Below are 18,424 nucleotides of genomic sequence, written 5' to 3' on the forward strand. Positions count from 1 at the left end.
AAAATCACAGGTAGGGTTAACAGAAGCACAGAGTATATTAGATCAGCCAACACCTGTCGTTTGTGTGTAGGCAAATTAGCTCTTGACCTAGCCCCTCCCACATCCAATCTAAGGTTGTGGGAGTGGCTCCAACTTGAAGAACAGCAGAGTTGTGATTTTAGTGGTGATGAGATTGGGCAGCACGGTGGCTCAGTGGTTAACACTTCTGCCTCACAGCACTGGGGTCATGAGTTCAATTCCTGACCATGGCCTTATCTGTGTGGAGTTTGTATGTTCTCCCTATGTTCGTGTGGGTTTCCTCCGGTTGCTCCGGTTTCCTCCCACACTCCAAAAACATACTGGTAGGTTAATTGGTTGCTATCAAATTGACCCTAGTCTCCCTGTCTGTCTGTGTGTGTGTCTATGTTAGGGAATTTAGACTGTAAGCTCCAATGGGGCAGGGACTGATGTGAGTTTTCTGTACAGAGCTGTGCAATTAGTGGTGATATATAAATAAATGATGATGATTGTGATGTCACAAACACCTTCATAGGGAACACATTTCCTCCAGCCAACTTTTTTTCTCTTGTTTTTGTCTTTCTAGTAATCACCAGAACATGATATTTTGAATAGCTTAGGAAAAATACACACAAACCTTGTCTCCATCAGGGCTTCATTATTGCCGTCTCCTAGCGCAGCTGCCGTCTCGACCTTGTGGTTACACATTTGCATTGCAGACAGCTCATTGTCAGCCCATTAGAGCAGCCTGGCTGCTGTTGTACCTGACCTGTGTTGTACATCTCCGTGCAGTGAGAGGTTTAATGTAACCCTCTCCTGCAGGGTACCAGGACCCGACAGAAAGACGATCTCTCTCTTCTCCTTAAATCACTATATGCCCCCAGCTGCTGGATGCGCTCTTTATGGCCAGGAAGATTACTATGCTGGTACCATCCTGAAATTGAAAAGGCTTTGTCTGAAAATCACTCCAAGGATTAAAACCGGCTGCTGCGCAACCAGTTTGTAGAAGTAGATTTTTTTTATTTTTGTATATAAATAAGGTTTATTTTCATGTTAATTTTCTATTAATGTTCAGTAAAACCAATGGATGAGTTTCTCAGAACCTAATTTCTTTGTTTTGTCATTTATGAACATAAGAGAATTACCAAGCTGTTTAATTGGCCAAATTAACTTTATGGGGGTCTTGTAGAGTTGGACGCAAGCTGCGTTTAATACGGATATTACTTCTGCGCACGCACAAAAAGCCCTGGGTGCGGATGGTAGAGTTGTTTTGTGACATCATTCGTCGATTTTTGCATAAATGTATCCGTTTGTATGAGTTTGTGCAAGGCTTAGACGGCGGTGATGGCGAGAGTCCAAAATTTTGAGGCTTCTGATTGGAAGAGCTGTACGGATCGGGGGCACTCCCCATAAACCACATGCAGAAAATTGCTTCATTCGGCAAATATTTAAAGGGGCAGCCAGAGGTGAAGACTGCGCAGTGTTTGCTACAGAACCTACCTTTCCCGCTACACAAAGACCTGAATTTTGTACATGGGAGAGATTGTCTGACTACACTTTCCATGGCGAGCTTTGAGCGTTTCATACAGGAAACCGCATTTATAGGCACAAGTCTACATTCAAAGAAACAAATGTGACATCATAAAAATAAAATCCAAATGCCTCATTACTCCCGCGACTTATTTAATATATAAATGAGGCTCGAGCAAAAAATTTAGTTGAAAAAAAAACCCAAAACTGTAATTAAATAATGGAGTCCACCTGCGAATGAAGTGTTTACTTCTGCTAACATGTGCAATTCCATTACAGTCTACGGGCTTGAGTCATTAAGGAAAGTAAAGCAAAAAAAAAAATAATAAATAAATTTGCACCTGGGCAAAACCATGTTGTATTGGAAGGGGATGAACATTTAAAATGTGGGGACAGATTTATAGTTGGGGTAGAGCATGTCCTAGATCAACTTTAAATTTCAGTGTAGAAATAAAGCTATCAAGTATTTGTGCGCTACAAGAAAACACAGCTAGTATGTAACTTATGTGCAAAATAATAAACTAATTTGCACCCCTTGCATCGTAACATGGTTTTTTCCAGGAGCAAAGTTGCTCCTTTTTTTGCCTTACTTTCCTTAATGACTGAATGGCCCTGTAACAGCACAAACAGTGGCATGGAAGCAGTTACCAAATAACATAAGCACGCTCCATGTCTTACGCTAAAATAAATGTGTTTGCATGTTTTGCAGTTAGTAACTGATGTATTAGACATGGGAGCATCCTTATTTCATGCAACAATAACGGTCCTATAATAATTTGTATTTATGTTTCAGTATAATGCGCCTTTAAAAGCCTTTGTCACACTTTTGCGTCGTGATGTCACCAGTCTGTACTGTTAGGCTGAATATTGAGTCTACGTTGTGTGGATGACAAGTGCTACAAATTATTCAAGTAATTATTATCAGTTGTGTCTAGAGATGCTCAGGCTCGGTTCCCCGAGAACCGAACACACCCGAACTTAGCAGATCCGAGTACCAAGTTCTTTCGTGCTTTTTCGGATTTGAAGACGAGGCAAAATGTCATTGTTACGTTGTCAGATCTCGCGATTTTTGGATTCCTTTTTAAGATCCAACATAAGGGTGGGTGGTAGGGCCCAAGGACAATTCCATCTTGCACCACTTTTCTTTTCTGCCACTGCTGAGTGCCAATGTGTCCTAGATGTGCTAGGAACTGCCGTGTGTTTGTGTCATTGCTCTGTCGCTTACCATCCAGCCAGGTCGCTGCAGTATTTGTCCGAAAGTGTATGAAAATAATATTGTGATCTGTGAGGTGGTCGAAATTGACTGCAAATGACTTGAAATTAGTGTTATTGAGGTTAATAATAATGTAGGAACAAAAAAAGAGCAAAATTATATGATTTTAGCATATTTTAGGATTTTTTTCTAAAAAATCCAAAACCATAACACACGAGGGCGGTTTTGCCTAAACCAAAACACGACGCTAATCCAGATCCAAAACCAGTTCACGGGGGTCAGTGAGCATCTCTAGTTTTGTCATTGCTGGCCCCCATGATCGGAGTTTGGGTCACATTCTATGTGTATCTTATAGTAGTGTGTACAGGTATAAATATCTATTCAGTAATCATTGACTTTAAAGCACTTGAACTACACAGGGGCTACGCACATCTAGGGAACAAATGTAAAAGCTTTTTTTTGCTTCCTCCACTGTTTCTTCATCAAATGTTGTCTCCATTATTCTCAGCTGCTATTAAATATCATTAAAATGTTATGTTATGTCGATGTAGGGTTTTGTCAGGTGACAATTTTAACGGCTCATTAGATTAGCAACACAACAAACGTTCCAAAAACAAAGTGATTGTTTATCATCAGATAAATTCATTGAGTATTCCGCTCTCCCAGGCATGAGGCGAGATTTGCTTTAAATAAAAATAAAGACGGATGTTTTTACATCCTACCTGCTGAAGCAGGGAGCTGTTTATTAGATGTTAAATCTGCACAACCCCGAGACCAGTCTGCAGGAACACAAAGCGATTCCGAATGAGAATTCTGAAATATTCTGTTACAGTTACAATAATGGAACCCAACAAAATAAACCTCGGCAGAAGGTTTTTAAAAGGTGCGTTCTCTCTTGAGCTTCTTAAGTGTTACGTAGTCACAGACGACAGCAAATCTATCATCATCATTGCAGTGGCAGGTGTCTATGCCCGTCCATCTTGAACTGTAATGGAGAATATAAAGGGGAGGGGCCTCGACACCCACTCACCCTGTTTGAAACAAGTGTTTAGACTACAGAGCAGAGTGGAATTGCCTCAGTGGAGCTTACAGTCTAATTTTCCAACAGGCAGACGTAGAGACAAACCCAGGCAAATTTAAAAGTCAGTTAACCTGAAAATGTTTTCGGACTCTGGGAGAAAACCGGAGCACCCAGAGGAAACCCACATGAACTCAGGGAGACTGTACAAACTCCATGAAGATAGAAACCCAAATCTGGAACCACGCCCAAGGTCTCAAAGTCAGTAATACTAATTACTGTGTTACCGCACAATGCCATATATTTCATCCCTCACAGAGCACATATATTGTGTTTCCTGACACAGAGAATAAACATTAATTACGACACACACCTGACCCTTCCTGCGAAAAATGTAGATGCTAAAGGTTTATTTTTTTAGCCCTGATAACAGACAAAAATTGGTATTCTCATCTTTTAATTACCTAGCACCAACATATTCCACAGCGCTGTACAATAAGAGAATGTTTAACCCGTCACATCAGTCATTGCCCCAGCGGAGGGATAAATTAGCTAATTGAGTGCCAATTGAACTACAAATATGTTTTTGGACCATACGTAAGAAATGATCCACATAATCACACCAGACCTAATTCATTAAGGAAAGTTAAGCAAAAAATTTAGTAAGTTTTCTTACTCAAGTTTTCTGGACAAAACCATGTTACAATGCAAGGGGTGCAAATGAGTTTATTATTTTGCACATAAGGAAAATACTGGCTGTTTTTCATGTAGCACACAAATACTTGATGGGGTAGGACATGCCCTACCACAACTATAAATCTGCCATCACAATTTATATTTACGTCCCCCTCCAATGCAACATGGTTTTGCCTTACTTGCTTACTTTTGCTTAACTTTCCTTAATGACTCAGGCCCAGAGGGTATAAACATACGCCTCACAAATAGTGGATTAAAATGACGTTACTTTGATTAGCCAACCAGTTATACTGTATTTCCTGCACCTTATCTAGTAAGAAAAGTATACTCTGGAATTTTTCGTAATTTTACCTCATGAACACACATTAAAAAGGGCGCTTGCGTCGGGAAGTAACGCTCTTCCCCTGAGGAGGCCTGGGCTAGGTCCAAATGCATGACAAGAACATTTTTAAGACCTTAAGTAGCTTGATTTGACTAGAATGCATGAGTATCATGCATGGGTTAACTTGTATATATATATATATATATATATATATATACACACACACACACACACACACGTGTCAGTGTTATATCGGAACTGAAAATGTATCAGATAAAGTTCTAATTCTGGGGGAAGACTTTTTCCTATGCACGGTAGATTTCCTGTTAATCATCCTGCAGACACTGCCATTGTGGCCAGAAAATACCTGAGAATAAAACCATAATAAAGGTCACAAGTTCTATAAAAAATATGACTGTACTGAAACCTTTACATACATCCCTCGGAGAGTTATTAGTGACTATTTCATATAGGAAACTTGTATATTAGAATCGTTCCTAGAGATTGGCGTTTTGGCAGTGGTACACTTCAGGAATCTTAAAAATAATTAAGATTGTTTTAACAACACAAGTCTCGGTCTGTGTTCTTATTACTGAAAATGTTTTTGGAGCTTGCATCTCGTTGTGTTTTTTAATTTGCACATTAATGCAGTTTCAATCTGCTTTTCCTTTAATTTTTATCACTTTATGGAAAGTTTTACATATCAATAAAAAATGAAAATTCTGGCCGTAGAGCATTTTGTTTCTTGAATAAAATGCAATATATATATATATATATATATATATATATATATATATATATACACTTTAAGACATATTAATTTATCTTATTTGGGGTTAAATAGGTTTTTAAATTGTGTCTTCATCAGTTTTCCATCTACTTTTGAGAGAGAAAGCACCTTTTAAAAAAAGAGTGTGAACAATAGAACAGGTCAGATGTTTCGTACGATCCCTTCCCGTATGGACTCCTCCTGAATAATGCCGGATTCTGGTGCAGATCTGCCTGGTGGACACTCTCAGCCTGGTGATGCACATAGGCTGTATCTGCCTCCAAATCATTGCACCTATACTGTAAACTCTACGGACTCTGAGTGATCTATGATCTATTTTTTTTTATTAAGCTACACTGCCCCCGTAACAAAAAAAGTGAAGCTTCCCCCACCTGGGAGGGTAATGTTGATAGGTGGACAAAGAACGCCAATCAAAATAAAGTTCATCCCCTACTCAGGCACCCCACCCGCCACCTTCCAAGGTGTTTTGTTTTCTGAGATCTTATCCACTGTCTTGTAATTACGTCCTGGACAGATGTAGGAGCTGCCATCTTCAGAGCACTGCAAAGGCTGGTGGGTTGAAGTCACATGGTACCAGCTGCCTATAGGGACGAAGCACGGAAAGTGCCATGGCGATACAGTCAGGTGACACGTTCAGTGAACACTCCCCCATTTACATCTGGCTCCACCGCTCCAGCACTTGCGAGGCTCACGAGATGGGTGGTATTTCTATCCTGCTAGGTAAGAGACGGGGGAATCCAAAGGGAGAAAGGGGCCCTAATCAAACCTTTCCTTTGGGGGGGTGCTTATTTAGAGGTGAAATTCTATATTGAGTGTAGTTCTTTTTTAATTGGTCCGGAGCCTACGGTTCAAACCCAACATAACCCAAATTAAAGGCAAAGTATATAAAAAAAAGAAAGAAATAAAAGCAGTGTTTTATACAAGACTCTGTCTGGCAACATCCATGGCGTATCCTGAAGATTGGGAACAACCTCTTCCAAAATCTATGAAAATCCCTTCAGAGTCCGAGTCTATGGATTCTAAGATCTGGTCGACGATTGTCTCTGGGCTGGAGGACGGAGCAGGAAGCATGGTGGAGTCTCTGGACAGGTCGTCTCCTGAGCTCTGGCTGTGAGGCAGTCCTTGCTGAGGTTCACCGTTATTATGTACAGGCGGGAACTGTCCGTTGCCCATGGCAGGCCGCTCCGACTCGCCCGGTGGTTGCGTCTTGGTGGTGGACATGGAGAGTTTAGAGCTGGAATCCAATATGGTGGTTAGATTGGAGTATCCTTGGATCTCCAGGAGGGAGGTCATCTCAGACACAGAGTGTCTCCGGATACCAGTCCCGTTGGCCGCAAGAGTTTCCATTTCGTACTCGGCTACCGGCGTCAGCAGGGGATTGTTGTAGCTCTTGGACCGCACCACAGGATTCTTCGTCAGGATCTCTCCGGACTTCGGACAACGTCTAAACATGCGTTTTTCTGTAGCGGGACACAAAATAATAATACGGTCAGCAGCTATGAAACGGCAGCGGCACACAAAAGATGCCTATCTCTATTTCAGGAGATCACTAAAACCAAAATAAATCAGAGAACAAAATATCCCTCTTGAACTTCCAGAACTACCGTCTAATTTACTCTACAAAACAGTCGGGCGGATAAGATGCAGAGTAACTCTAAAAGAGCAAAATCATAAATAAAAATAATAACATATACGGTTGTGTTCCCCAGTGATTCGTCTCAACCACTCGGGGTACAGCTCTAAACGCCAGGCAGATTAGTAGCCACCACGTGTCCTGAAACAATAGACTAAGTAGGAGTAGAGGGAAGCTTCAACAATGAGGTGAGGTTGTAATCTTTGCTTCTTCGATTGTTGACAACATTTGTGGCGTTCGAGTGTCCCGTTCGATCCGTAAGGTGCAGTACACTTTGTTAGACCATCCTTAAGTAAATCCCAGTTTCCAAAGTTTACTTATTTGGGATATGACTTTCAGGATATCAGGTAGGTTCCCCGACGTCTTCCATGTATCCGAGGCTGCTCCCCTCGCTCTTACACACTTCAGCAGAGTTCTGTTGGTGAACAACAAGCTGTCTGTCTGATAAAAGAGTCGACAGGGGCAGTGCGGCCGACACTGGACTCTTCGGGCTCCTGGTCACCCGGTGTCTTCTCAGGCAGCGTTGCTGTTCACCGACAACATGCTGCCTAAGGGAACATGCCGAAGCTTGAGGAGCAGCAGCGGGTGCACGCAGGACATTGGGGGACCTGACAGATTATTAAAGGACCGCAGGTAAGTGAGATTTGGATCCTGGTGTTTTCTTTGGGAGATTCCACCCAAAGCTGCATTTTCAGTTTTGTGTGGAATTCTCTTGTAAGAGTAACTCTAAAAAGCAGAACTGAGCACGCGGCATTGGACCAGCTAAACATTGCCACAGCGACCAGAGAGGGAGCAGATAGGACCGAAATGACAGCTGTACAAAGTAATCTCAATGCATCACATGAAGTTAATATACCTTAATAGTGACAATTATTTCAATCTTGTTATACGTTACAATGATACAGGAAATCTGTACTATACACTTGCCTTGCCGGAAAAGTTTACCTCTTCTTTAAACAAATATTCCAAATATGAAGTGCAAAAAACCTTCCAACCTAATATATAGAAGTGAAATATAAATACTCACTAGTAGAGCTCCCTGAAGTTGGATTGATAGCTCCCTATATATATATACAAAGCTCAAAAATATATTTATCAGCATCATAGGAGCGGTTGTACTTCAGTAATGTCACACAAATAATATGAGCTAAAAATCTCATATTGCACCTCAACACTTGCGGAGTATATGTAGAATGAACAGAAACCAGAGATCCCAAACCAGATAATTGTGTAAGTACCCATAATCTCCACTGGGTGGCACCAAATCCATTCAAACAAATATGAACAGATTCCATAATGTACAATGTCTACTTTTCCAGATGAGCTTTCAGTAAACGTCCATCACACATATTAAAGTATATAATAAGCATAATTTTCAGGAGTACTATGGAATTCCTGCATTAATAAGATAACATGTTCTAACTATATATTTTTTATTCTAGTAATGGTTGACTAGTTAATAATTTAACTTAAAGAGCAGTTTAGTTAAAACTACTTTTAGAATTGAATTGCTTAAAGTTTATTAAATCAACTATATATTTCCTTTCCAAAAGGCTAAACTAAACTATGCAGATGCACCTTAGTTATACGTACCCCATGGAAGCTCTCGAAAGCTAAACTCACACTCGTTGGGGCACCAGTAGTCAGTATGTTATCCTAACTATGTAGGTACACTATGATTAAGGGGCAAATCTTAATGTATTTGTCCCGATTACTGTCTCATACCCAGGATGCAGGAGGAATGGGTAAAGGGGGCGTCGCTGGAGTACAGTCCGTATGTACCCAGGTACGGAGAGACCACCTTCTGGATGAGTGCCTCCAAGTTCAGGTACTCCTCCGTCACACCTTTAGATTCATGGACACCCTGCAAAATAGTGAACAAATGATGTACTTAGATGATATGCGACACTCAGGTATTCCTGATTTAATCCTGAATACATACATCATACTTGTCAACTCTCCCGGAATGTCCGGGAGACTCTCGAAATTCAGGTCAGGCTCACGGACTCCCGGGAGAGCAGGCAAGTCTCCCGCATCCCGCAACTGCCTAGCCTAAATGACGCGATTCGCGTGAATCATGGACTGTTAATCAGGAATTAAACAACTTATCCGGTTATTAACACCTCCCCCGCTGAGGCTTTCCTCAACCCTGTGCTGAGCCTACTTTGGCTGCTCACATTCCAACATTAATATCAGTAATTGGTTTGTGCGGCACCCACACAAATGATACCTTGTTTATTTTCAGGAGACTTTAACTCTTCAGAAAATACCATTAATTTACTTATATCTGCCCAAAAATGGCCTAAAAAGTGTTTTTTATTTTGTAAATTGAAATGGCAAGAAAGTGATGAACTAAAAACAAAACGTGTGTATTTTATTTTCTAAACACCAACAAGAATTAATTTGTGGTTATTCCTATGGCATCAATCCGCCTTTCCAAGACAACAAAGAACAGGATTCTACACATAAATGTTCATAATAAAATCTGCACATGAAATGATAATGCAATTTTTTTGCTAGTTTTCACAGTGTTGAATGAAATGCATAAAATGTGAAGGAATATTATAAGTAGCCCAACGAGGCAAACAATTTTGAAAAGACAACCTATAGCATTAAATGAGGGTACCCCTGAGTTTATTGAAGCCAGGATGGGGGGATATCCAGGCATTATAAACCCCTTCTCTGGAATTCTTAACTCTTTTTGTAGTCTAGGGTGTTATTGCCTGGTGATCACCAGGATCTGGGCATTATGACACCCCTCCGCCATCCCTGGGCTGCTTAAAGTTTTCTATAACGTACGGTGTTGTCGTCTGGAGAATTACATGTGGATAGCAAATGACTAATGAGGGATACATTACCAATCTGATCTACTTACTGATTTTCCATCCTGTTAGATTTAATCCAATCAGATTGTGATTGTTTTAGATGGGGCAATTAGGGTGGGTTGGTCAACCATATAATATTGACAAAACTGACCAACTGAAACTTTAAACCGGCCACACTTGCACTGACTTGGTAAATCATCCCAATAGTGGCTTATATGTAGGTCCCAAGCAGTGGCAGATCCAGGGGGGGGGGATCGCCCCCCCCTAGCAGACACTTGCTGCCGACGGCTGCACAGTATGTGCAGGTCCGTCCAGCCGTGACAGGCAGTGACAGTGTGCTGCCCGGCTGCTCTGACTGTGTTTAAAACACAATCAGAGCAGCCGGGCAGCACACTGTCCCTGCCTGTCACGGCTGGACGGACCTGCACATAGTGTGCAGCCGTCGGCAGCCTTAGATGTTAGAAAGGGGCGGGGCCTAAATCGCCCCCCCCCCTAAATCGCCCCAGGTACAGTAGTTTTCTAGATCCGCCCCTGGTCCCAAGATGATCTGCAAATTAGAGAATGATCCAATTGGGATTGATAGAATCAATTCAGAAGATAACCACTAACTGTCTGTGTGTATTCATGTGTTCAACTCAATTGCAGCACATTTCAGACCAACGCGATCATTCGGCGCCATCAGCTCTGATTGGATTCGACAAAAGTTTTGATTGGGCTTGTGGTGAATCTCAAACATCTTGTCACTGTGCCTGAGGGATTATGGGATTGTGCCTGAAGGATTATGGGATTATGCCTGAAGGATTATGGGATTGTGCCTGAGGGATTATGGGATTGTGCCAGAGGGATTAAGGGATTGTCATGTCTGAATTTGGCTGGCTCAAAGTCATATAAAAATAAACACAACAAAAAATGCCATAAAATAATTTAATAAAGTGCAAAATAAGGATACAATTATCCATACTATTAAGAAGGCCACTCCCAACTGTCCCTATGTAGGCAGGACAGTCCAGATTCTGGAGCACTGTCCCATCAACCTAAGAGCCAAGATGGCGATTGGAAGTTTTGGTGGGTATGTCCCGCTCACCACTGTTCTACAATATGTGGGGCAGTGCAAGGTTGTTTTGGGGAAAGGTAAAGGGGGTTGGGGACAGCCTAATACATTGAGGGGCTAAACACTCCTTTGCGGTGTGGCCAAACCCCACCGTGTGATGTTCTCATCTGATTGGCTGGGCATGTTCAGCCAATCAGAGGAGCCTCATATTTACTTGCAATGACATTACACATTGCATTATTTTAAGAGGCATAGCAACGAGGACTTTTTCAGACACCAATGAAATGTTAGATTGACAGTTCTTTTTAACCTTGCCCTACCTTGATACACCTAATTTTTAAGCATTATTCACTATGTACAGAATAGTTCCCTATGATCATACCTGCCAGGCCTCAATTTCAGTGAGACTGCCCCGATTCCAACGTTCGAAATGGGCGTGAGGCCATAGTTTAAGTGAATTTGAGCCTAGAGTGTTGGCAGGAACACTACTGTACTGGCTTAATTATGCTTAATGTATACACAGAATCCACTTAACATTGTACTGCCTCAATAATAATATACACACTGCTCAAAATGACCTGTTAAAATACATCTGATATTCTCAATTTGCAAACACCGCAGTGTTTTAATTATATTCCCAGCTAATACAAAACCTATTTTTATGGTAATTCTTTCTAGCGATTACATTGTAATTATTCGCCATTTTCTCTGTCAGAAAGAAGGTTTGTTATAAAAGGTAGAAACTGCTCGTAAAAGACCCAGAGTCCGCCCGGGTAAATCTCTGACTGAATTAGCCCTGCAATTTCTGTTTTTCTTTTTAAATGGCGCCAACCACATCAGAGAAACGGAGAAGAGACAACGCGATCTGTCAGGCAGATGTTCTCATCGGCTCTAAATAATATGTCTCTCTCTGCGGTCTGGCTGAAATGTCTTAAAGTTTATTCAACCTTCTGAGAAAGCTGTCACAGGACAGATGATTTCTGGTGAAAAGGCATCAATTTAATGCACGGCCGCTAAATTATATTCATATATAAAAAGAAAATCCTTTATTCCTCTATCTCCTTTGCTTTACAATATATGTGTGTTCCTGTGATGTACAATTGTGACTCTATGTTGACGTGGGGGACGCAGCAACGTGAATCTTGTCCTCATGGCCCCGCCCCCTGTACCACGATTCGCAGCATCATGCAGTGGTGGGTAGGGCCATGATGGCGAGACTTCCTCCCAATCCCATCATCCACCTCAAAAGTGGGTTTGATGTGAAAGAGCGCTGTGCTCTTCCGGGAGGACTCTCCAAAATTCGGTAGTCTCCTGGGCCTTCCGGGAGAGTAGACAAGTCTAAACGCAGAATGTAGCGCAAAAATAATGTTACTTGATGACATATTTGCCAACTATCCTGTAATTTCCGTGAGACTCCTGAGTTCTTAATGTAGTATTCGGGACGGGGGTCTCTATGGCGTTATTCGTCGTGAATTGCATTATTTTGGCCCTAACCCTGCGGCCAAATGATGCAATTACGGGGCCAAAACGGTGCGATACCCGACGCCCATCAGTACTTGCACTTCACCTCTCCTCCGGGAGGTGTGAGTGATTATCAGGATAATATAGACAATTCATAAGGGATAATATAGGATAAAATCAAGTCTTCATTGATCACCCTTAGTTAGTCATGATTGCTTCATTGGGGGTGGAGTATATTGGGGAAGAGTAATTGGAAGGCGTGGCCAGGTCTGTAAAGGTTCATAGTCTGCACAGAGAGGTAACAGTAACATATCATATATCTAGCGTATAGATTCCCGTGCTAGGCCTCAAACCCACTGGTGGAGTAAGCTCTAGTAAAAATTAAAGTAAAAAGTATTCGATATGTTAGCGTGTTTTAAGCATTTTAGAGGTCACTGTAGGATTCACAAAAATTAGGCATGTGCCCTTGTGTAAAGAAAATTAGTTGAGCTTAATTAATACTTGCCAACTCTCCCTGAATGTGAGGGAGACTCCCTGAAATAGGGGTGATCTCCCTCACTCCCTGAAGAGTCTGGCATTCTCCCTGATGCTGAGCCAGTACAAGACGTGGTTGGCTTCACCATCTGAGGCATGATGACACAGTTCAGACATTGTGTCCTATGTCCATGTATTGATGCCTATGGAGGTGGCCATTTTCATGGAGACCAAGGTTTAATCAAAGACTGACAGGTAAGACAACATGACTTCAGTAATGGAGACAGAAATGTAAAAGACACTTCAGTCCCTAGAGATTCATTAGCTGCTTTTCTTTAATGCATAGTTGCTTACTCTTCCGGAATGTCTGGAAAACTCCCGCATTTCTGGGAGACCTCCCGGGCGAGTAGGGCAACCTCCCGGTTCTCGCCCCCTCAATAGATAAGTGGCGGGGGTCGGGGCTTAATGAAGCAACTATTGTGTCATCTTAGCCCCCTGCTGTAATTGCCCAAAATTGTGACAGGGGGCAGGGTCAAAATATTCTGATTAGTCAAGCCCTGCCCCCGCATGCCCACCTCCCCCAAGATCTTCCTGAAGCCAATGAGTAAAAGTTGGCAAGTATGGCTTAGTGACCCATTAATTGGAGACATCACCCAGGGAGAGAGACTCCTGTGCAAGGTTCTTGTAGCATTAGAGACTGCAAATCAATATATAAAAAAATAAAAAGATTAACGTAAATTAACTCTTTATTAGGCCGATTACCTGATTCTACCCTATATTTAAAAAACCAGCTTTGCGGAACCTTATGTGCAAAAGCATTGCCAGCAACAGCAGGAAAAGCATTGACCCAAGCAGAGCACAGGAAGACGCTGTTATACGGAGGGACCGGTAAGTACTTGAGATACAGAACCACTCTGCCTACATGTGACCTCCTGTATTGTTCACCAGCAGCCCCCCTCCGGCCTTCTGTCTATACAATCCCTGACCCTGGATTACATCCTGCACTCGTCTGAAGTGTTTGTCTTCCTATAGAACCCTGACACACGGCAGGTGACCGTCGCCATGACAACTGCAATTAAATGGCTCATACAGGACTGACAGCGCAGGAAGCCACGAGAAATCATCTGCTACGTCTCTGTACCGATCCATCTGGCCGATCAGCCGTAATCTGGCACCGTACAATTCAGATATAGGTGCATTTACCCAAAATCAACAAAATAGAATGCAACCTATAATCCTGACCCAAAGCACACATCGCACTTTCTGTTAAACAGTACATTATAAAGGACCTATATAATCACATCATATATACATTATTTTTCTTTTAGCATTTGGTATTTATTTTTACCTCCCCTCCCCCTGCTCTTAGCCCCTCCCTGATGTCTCCCAAGTTTTGCTTTCACATCAGGTATAAATATATATATAAAAAAGTAAAAGTGTCTTATACCCTCCGGCTGTAAGGCTTGGGTCATTATGTTTTCTTTATTGACACGAAGCACTTGCCATGTTGGCACTTTTTTATGTTTTTTGCGTGCTTGTCACTTTTGTTTTTTTCGAAGGGGTTTAGGAATGACCCTTATGGGCGACCCTCTCCCCAAGTAATCAGAGGCGCCATCCTTTTTTTGGTCAACCTTGAAGAGAAAGGGGCCTTGCAGCAGAGGTGGGCCTGGAGACCTGAGCCACCCCCCCAAAGTGGCCTTTAGGCTCCATGGTCGTGGATGTCAAGAGGCCCCACCTAGATTCGTGAAGGGGGGCCGGATCCCGCCAAAATGGTATAAATATATATTTATATATTACTGATTTTTTTTTAATCATACAGCGAACTTGACAAATCATTACTAGAAGTTATAAACACAGCAATGCTGGTTTTTACGTGAGCATGTACGGCTGGATAAGGAGGGGGAGTAGTGCAAGAGATATCTAATAGGGGACTAAAGGTATAAAACAGCTGAGGACGGCTGTAAATTACACCCACCTAGAACTTTAAACCTGAAGTACACACTCTGGTTAAGTTCTTCAACATATGGGCGTTTGTAACCGAAGATTTAAATACAGTATATATTTGTATATTTATATGGGGATGATATACAGGTTATACACAATATATATGTCAGATCCTCTTTTTGAAACTCTGTTATAGATCAGTCCACACGGATGTAATCCATGACATTCTGGAATATAAACACATGACTGGAGACGGGGGCAGGGATTTTATATAACACTGAATCTCTGTACATACATCTCTGTCCCTTACCGAGGAGTTAATGATTTGTATTCTCTGTCAGGAACAGAAGATGTATCATGGAAAACACTGACTGGAAAATCTTCTGTTCTTTCTTGTTTATTTTATTTTTTACCAAGCATTTGAAAAAAAAAAAAGAAGAATTCTGAAATATCTGAGGTAACATAGGAAACGACAGCAGGAAAAACCTACAGTACAAGCTGCAGAGTACCACGTCTTACGCTTTGCATGCTGAGAATCGCACACAGGGAGCAGAACAAGAGGAGCGTTACTGTACAGCGTTCCAAAATTAGGAACCCACTCTGAAAATTCCATTGAGGAGACAAGATAGGTAACACCACGCATCCACACATTCAGAAGTTATGTGCAGCACAGTGGTTAGCATTGCTTCCTCACAGCGATTTGGTTTGTTATCAGAAAATGACATATTATGCTGAGGTGACTTTGATTAATTAGCAGACTGTAATCCCGGTAAAGTGATCTTAACGTGCGGAGCTGCACTTTATTTCCTCATAAGTGTCCACATTGAGTCACCATAAAGATAACAAATGTTACACTGACTCATGTCCTCTGGAAAGCAGCGAACGATCAATTTAGTCACAAGTGCATGAAATGCTTAAATGTTTAACTTACATTAATGATAACATTACACTGTGACACCACACAAGTTTAGTTACCTTTAAAGGGAGCTGCGGCCGGGAAAACTACCTTCATCAAATGCTATTTTCTCCCCCATGATACTCATGTCCGCAGGCGTTGAAATTGGAACGAAACACAAACCAGCATACAAAATGCACTAAGACTACGTTATTATTCAGACGTTACCTAACGTAATGCTGAGCATTTGATATGTTTAGGGTTCCTTAGCCTCCCCTAGAATGATGTCACACATCTGTCCCACTCTCCTAGTAAATGACCAGAGTGAGACTAATTCTGTGGCTCATACCTCAGTACAGTGATCAGTATGTGAAGTGACTGTGTTCACACCAGTAGGATCACTCACTGTGCTCGCTTCCATGGCGTAGATTCACAGCAATATCTGCTTTGTAGTTTATTTTCACTTTTGAACAATTAAAATGTCCCCAGTGAAGACTCAGAGACAGAAAATGTGCACAGATAGCCTAATATAAGACTATATAAAATATGGATTGTAAAGAAGCAGCCAGTAATCATACGATCGTCCACATCTTAATCAATATCCAACATAAAGAGATGTTTAAATTAAAATGTTCTATCCATTACTGAAACAAGTAACACAACTAACTTTGTTTGGCCGGGTCTGACTAATTAAAGGCCAGTGTTAAAGAGAAAGTTCACTGTTGGCCTCCCATGTAAGAGATAGGGCATTACCTTCCCCTGGACCCACCACAAGCTAACAGTGTCATGTACTCACAATGTGGTCATCCATCCCTCTCTCATACATCATCATCTATTTATATAGCGCCACTAATTCCGCAGCGCTGTACAGAGAACTCACTGACATCAGTCCCTGCCCCATTGGAGATTACAGTCCAAATTCCCTAATATACACACACACACACACACACACACACACACAGACTAGGGTTAATTTGATAGCAGCCAATTAACCTACCAGTATGTTTTTGGAGTGTGGGAGGAAACCGGAGCACCCGGAGGAAACCCACGCAAACACGGGGAGAACATACAAACTCCTCACAGATAAGGCCATGGTCGGGAATTGAACTCATGACCCCAGTGCTGTAAGGCAGAAGTGCTAACCACTGAGCCACCGTGCTGCCCACATCATACAGCCTAAACAAATTTTTCTACTGAGCTCTATGGATAAGGGACAGATCTACTCCCTCACTCTGTAGTGCAAGCACACAATGTGACTGACTCGTGATGGCTTCTGGTTTAAGGTAAGGTGGAGGGAGTCTGATTATAAATAAGGGAAGTTCTACAAAGTAAACGTTCCCTTTAATATATCTGTGCTAATATGCGTCACATCCGGTTTACCTACACAGGAAAAAAAAAAACAACCTCAACCTCAAGCAGACAGTTCTTATGAATGTGTCACTAAGAGAGTCTTTTGTTTTTAAACAAGTTCCCATAAATGTCACCCTGAGTGCAGTGCAGCCCTCTGATTGGTCAGGAAAATGTAATCCTGGTCACTAAGGTGACAAAGAAGACGGCTCCCACAGTCCGAGGAACAGAAATGGTGGAATTTCAAGTGTCACTTTGTGGCAACAAGGAAAGTAAGATTGGATGACACTTCTATGATCTTAACACTATTACACTTAATAAATGATATCAATTTAAGAAAGAAAAAAACAACTTTTGTTATACTTTAAATTGTGGTAACTGACGCAGCCACTTCTCTACTACACCAAGGTGAGCTGTGCACAGCTGGTTATAGAAATCATTCTCTTACCTGAAGTATTAGCAGCATCTGAATGATGGAGGGAGGGACACGGGCGCGGGGCCGAGATAAGGCATCATCCAGTTTGAGATTTAGGGTTATTATGTTCCTGAAGTGCAGTAAGGCCAACTGACGGATTGAGGGTTCCTTCCCCTTCAAAGACAATAGACAGCGCATATTAAAAAAGTTATAGGGGCAAGTAGCAAATTAACCTATATATTAAGCTTATATTCATTGTGCTTTAACTTTCGGTGGATTTACAGAATCCTTCTCCCATACTAGAACAGTATTTGGGGATCCTCCCGTGGAACCCCCAACATTTGCGCCATGCAGCCATTCCCCTGCGCTGGCGCCTGGGACCAGGGCCATCTTAACAACATTATGGGCCCCCGGGCAAATCAGTGCTCTTGGACCCCTATGTACGCAACCACTCACAGGAATAAAAACGTAAATTATCAATAGAATTAAGTTTATATTTATTGGTACCTGCAAGAAAAATCAGTGTTTAAACATGGGTGAATAGATTTTTTTCCTATTGGGCCCTGCCTATGGGGCGCCGGGTAACTGCTCTCCAACTCTCCCTATAATATACATGGGCAATGCTGCATACACTACTGTTAGGTGCACGCAGCTCCCAGTTTTCAAGCAGAGCCGTGTGAAGCGGGGGCAGGGTCCAGCCATCTCAATAATACAGTGCCCCAGGCTTGGAGGGGGGTTTCCAGGCACTAGGAAATCCCCCTCGGTTTGCCTATGCACCTTCATCCAATCAGTTGCCGTTACAGCCCGTGTGTG

The 18,424-nt window shown here is 42.0% G+C and overlaps 1 protein-coding gene across 4 annotated transcripts in view; it reads right to left on the reverse strand.

Moving 5' to 3' along the window:
- Nucleotides 1-6,374: 6,374 nt before the first annotated feature.
- The window catches only part of PRR5 (proline rich 5), a 111,212-nt gene continuing 99,162 nt past the window's right edge, over nucleotides 6,375-18,424 (reverse strand). For all 4 annotated transcript variants that reach the window (XM_075210259.1, XM_075210260.1, XM_075210261.1 and 1 more), the window contains 3 exons: nucleotides 17,645-17,785; nucleotides 8,925-9,063; nucleotides 6,375-7,026 (listed from right to left, as the gene is read on the reverse strand). In XM_075210259.1, coding sequence (XP_075066360.1) covers nucleotides 6,482-7,026; nucleotides 8,925-9,063; nucleotides 17,645-17,785 — 825 coding nt within the window. In that variant the 3' untranslated portion in view covers nucleotides 6,375-6,481. The remainder of the gene's footprint in view (nucleotides 7,027-8,924; nucleotides 9,064-17,644; nucleotides 17,786-18,424) is intronic.

Source organism: Mixophyes fleayi, chromosome 4, assembly GCF_038048845.1.
Source record: "Mixophyes fleayi isolate aMixFle1 chromosome 4, aMixFle1.hap1, whole genome shotgun sequence".
Lineage (NCBI taxonomy): Eukaryota > Metazoa > Chordata > Amphibia > Anura > Limnodynastidae > Mixophyes > Mixophyes fleayi.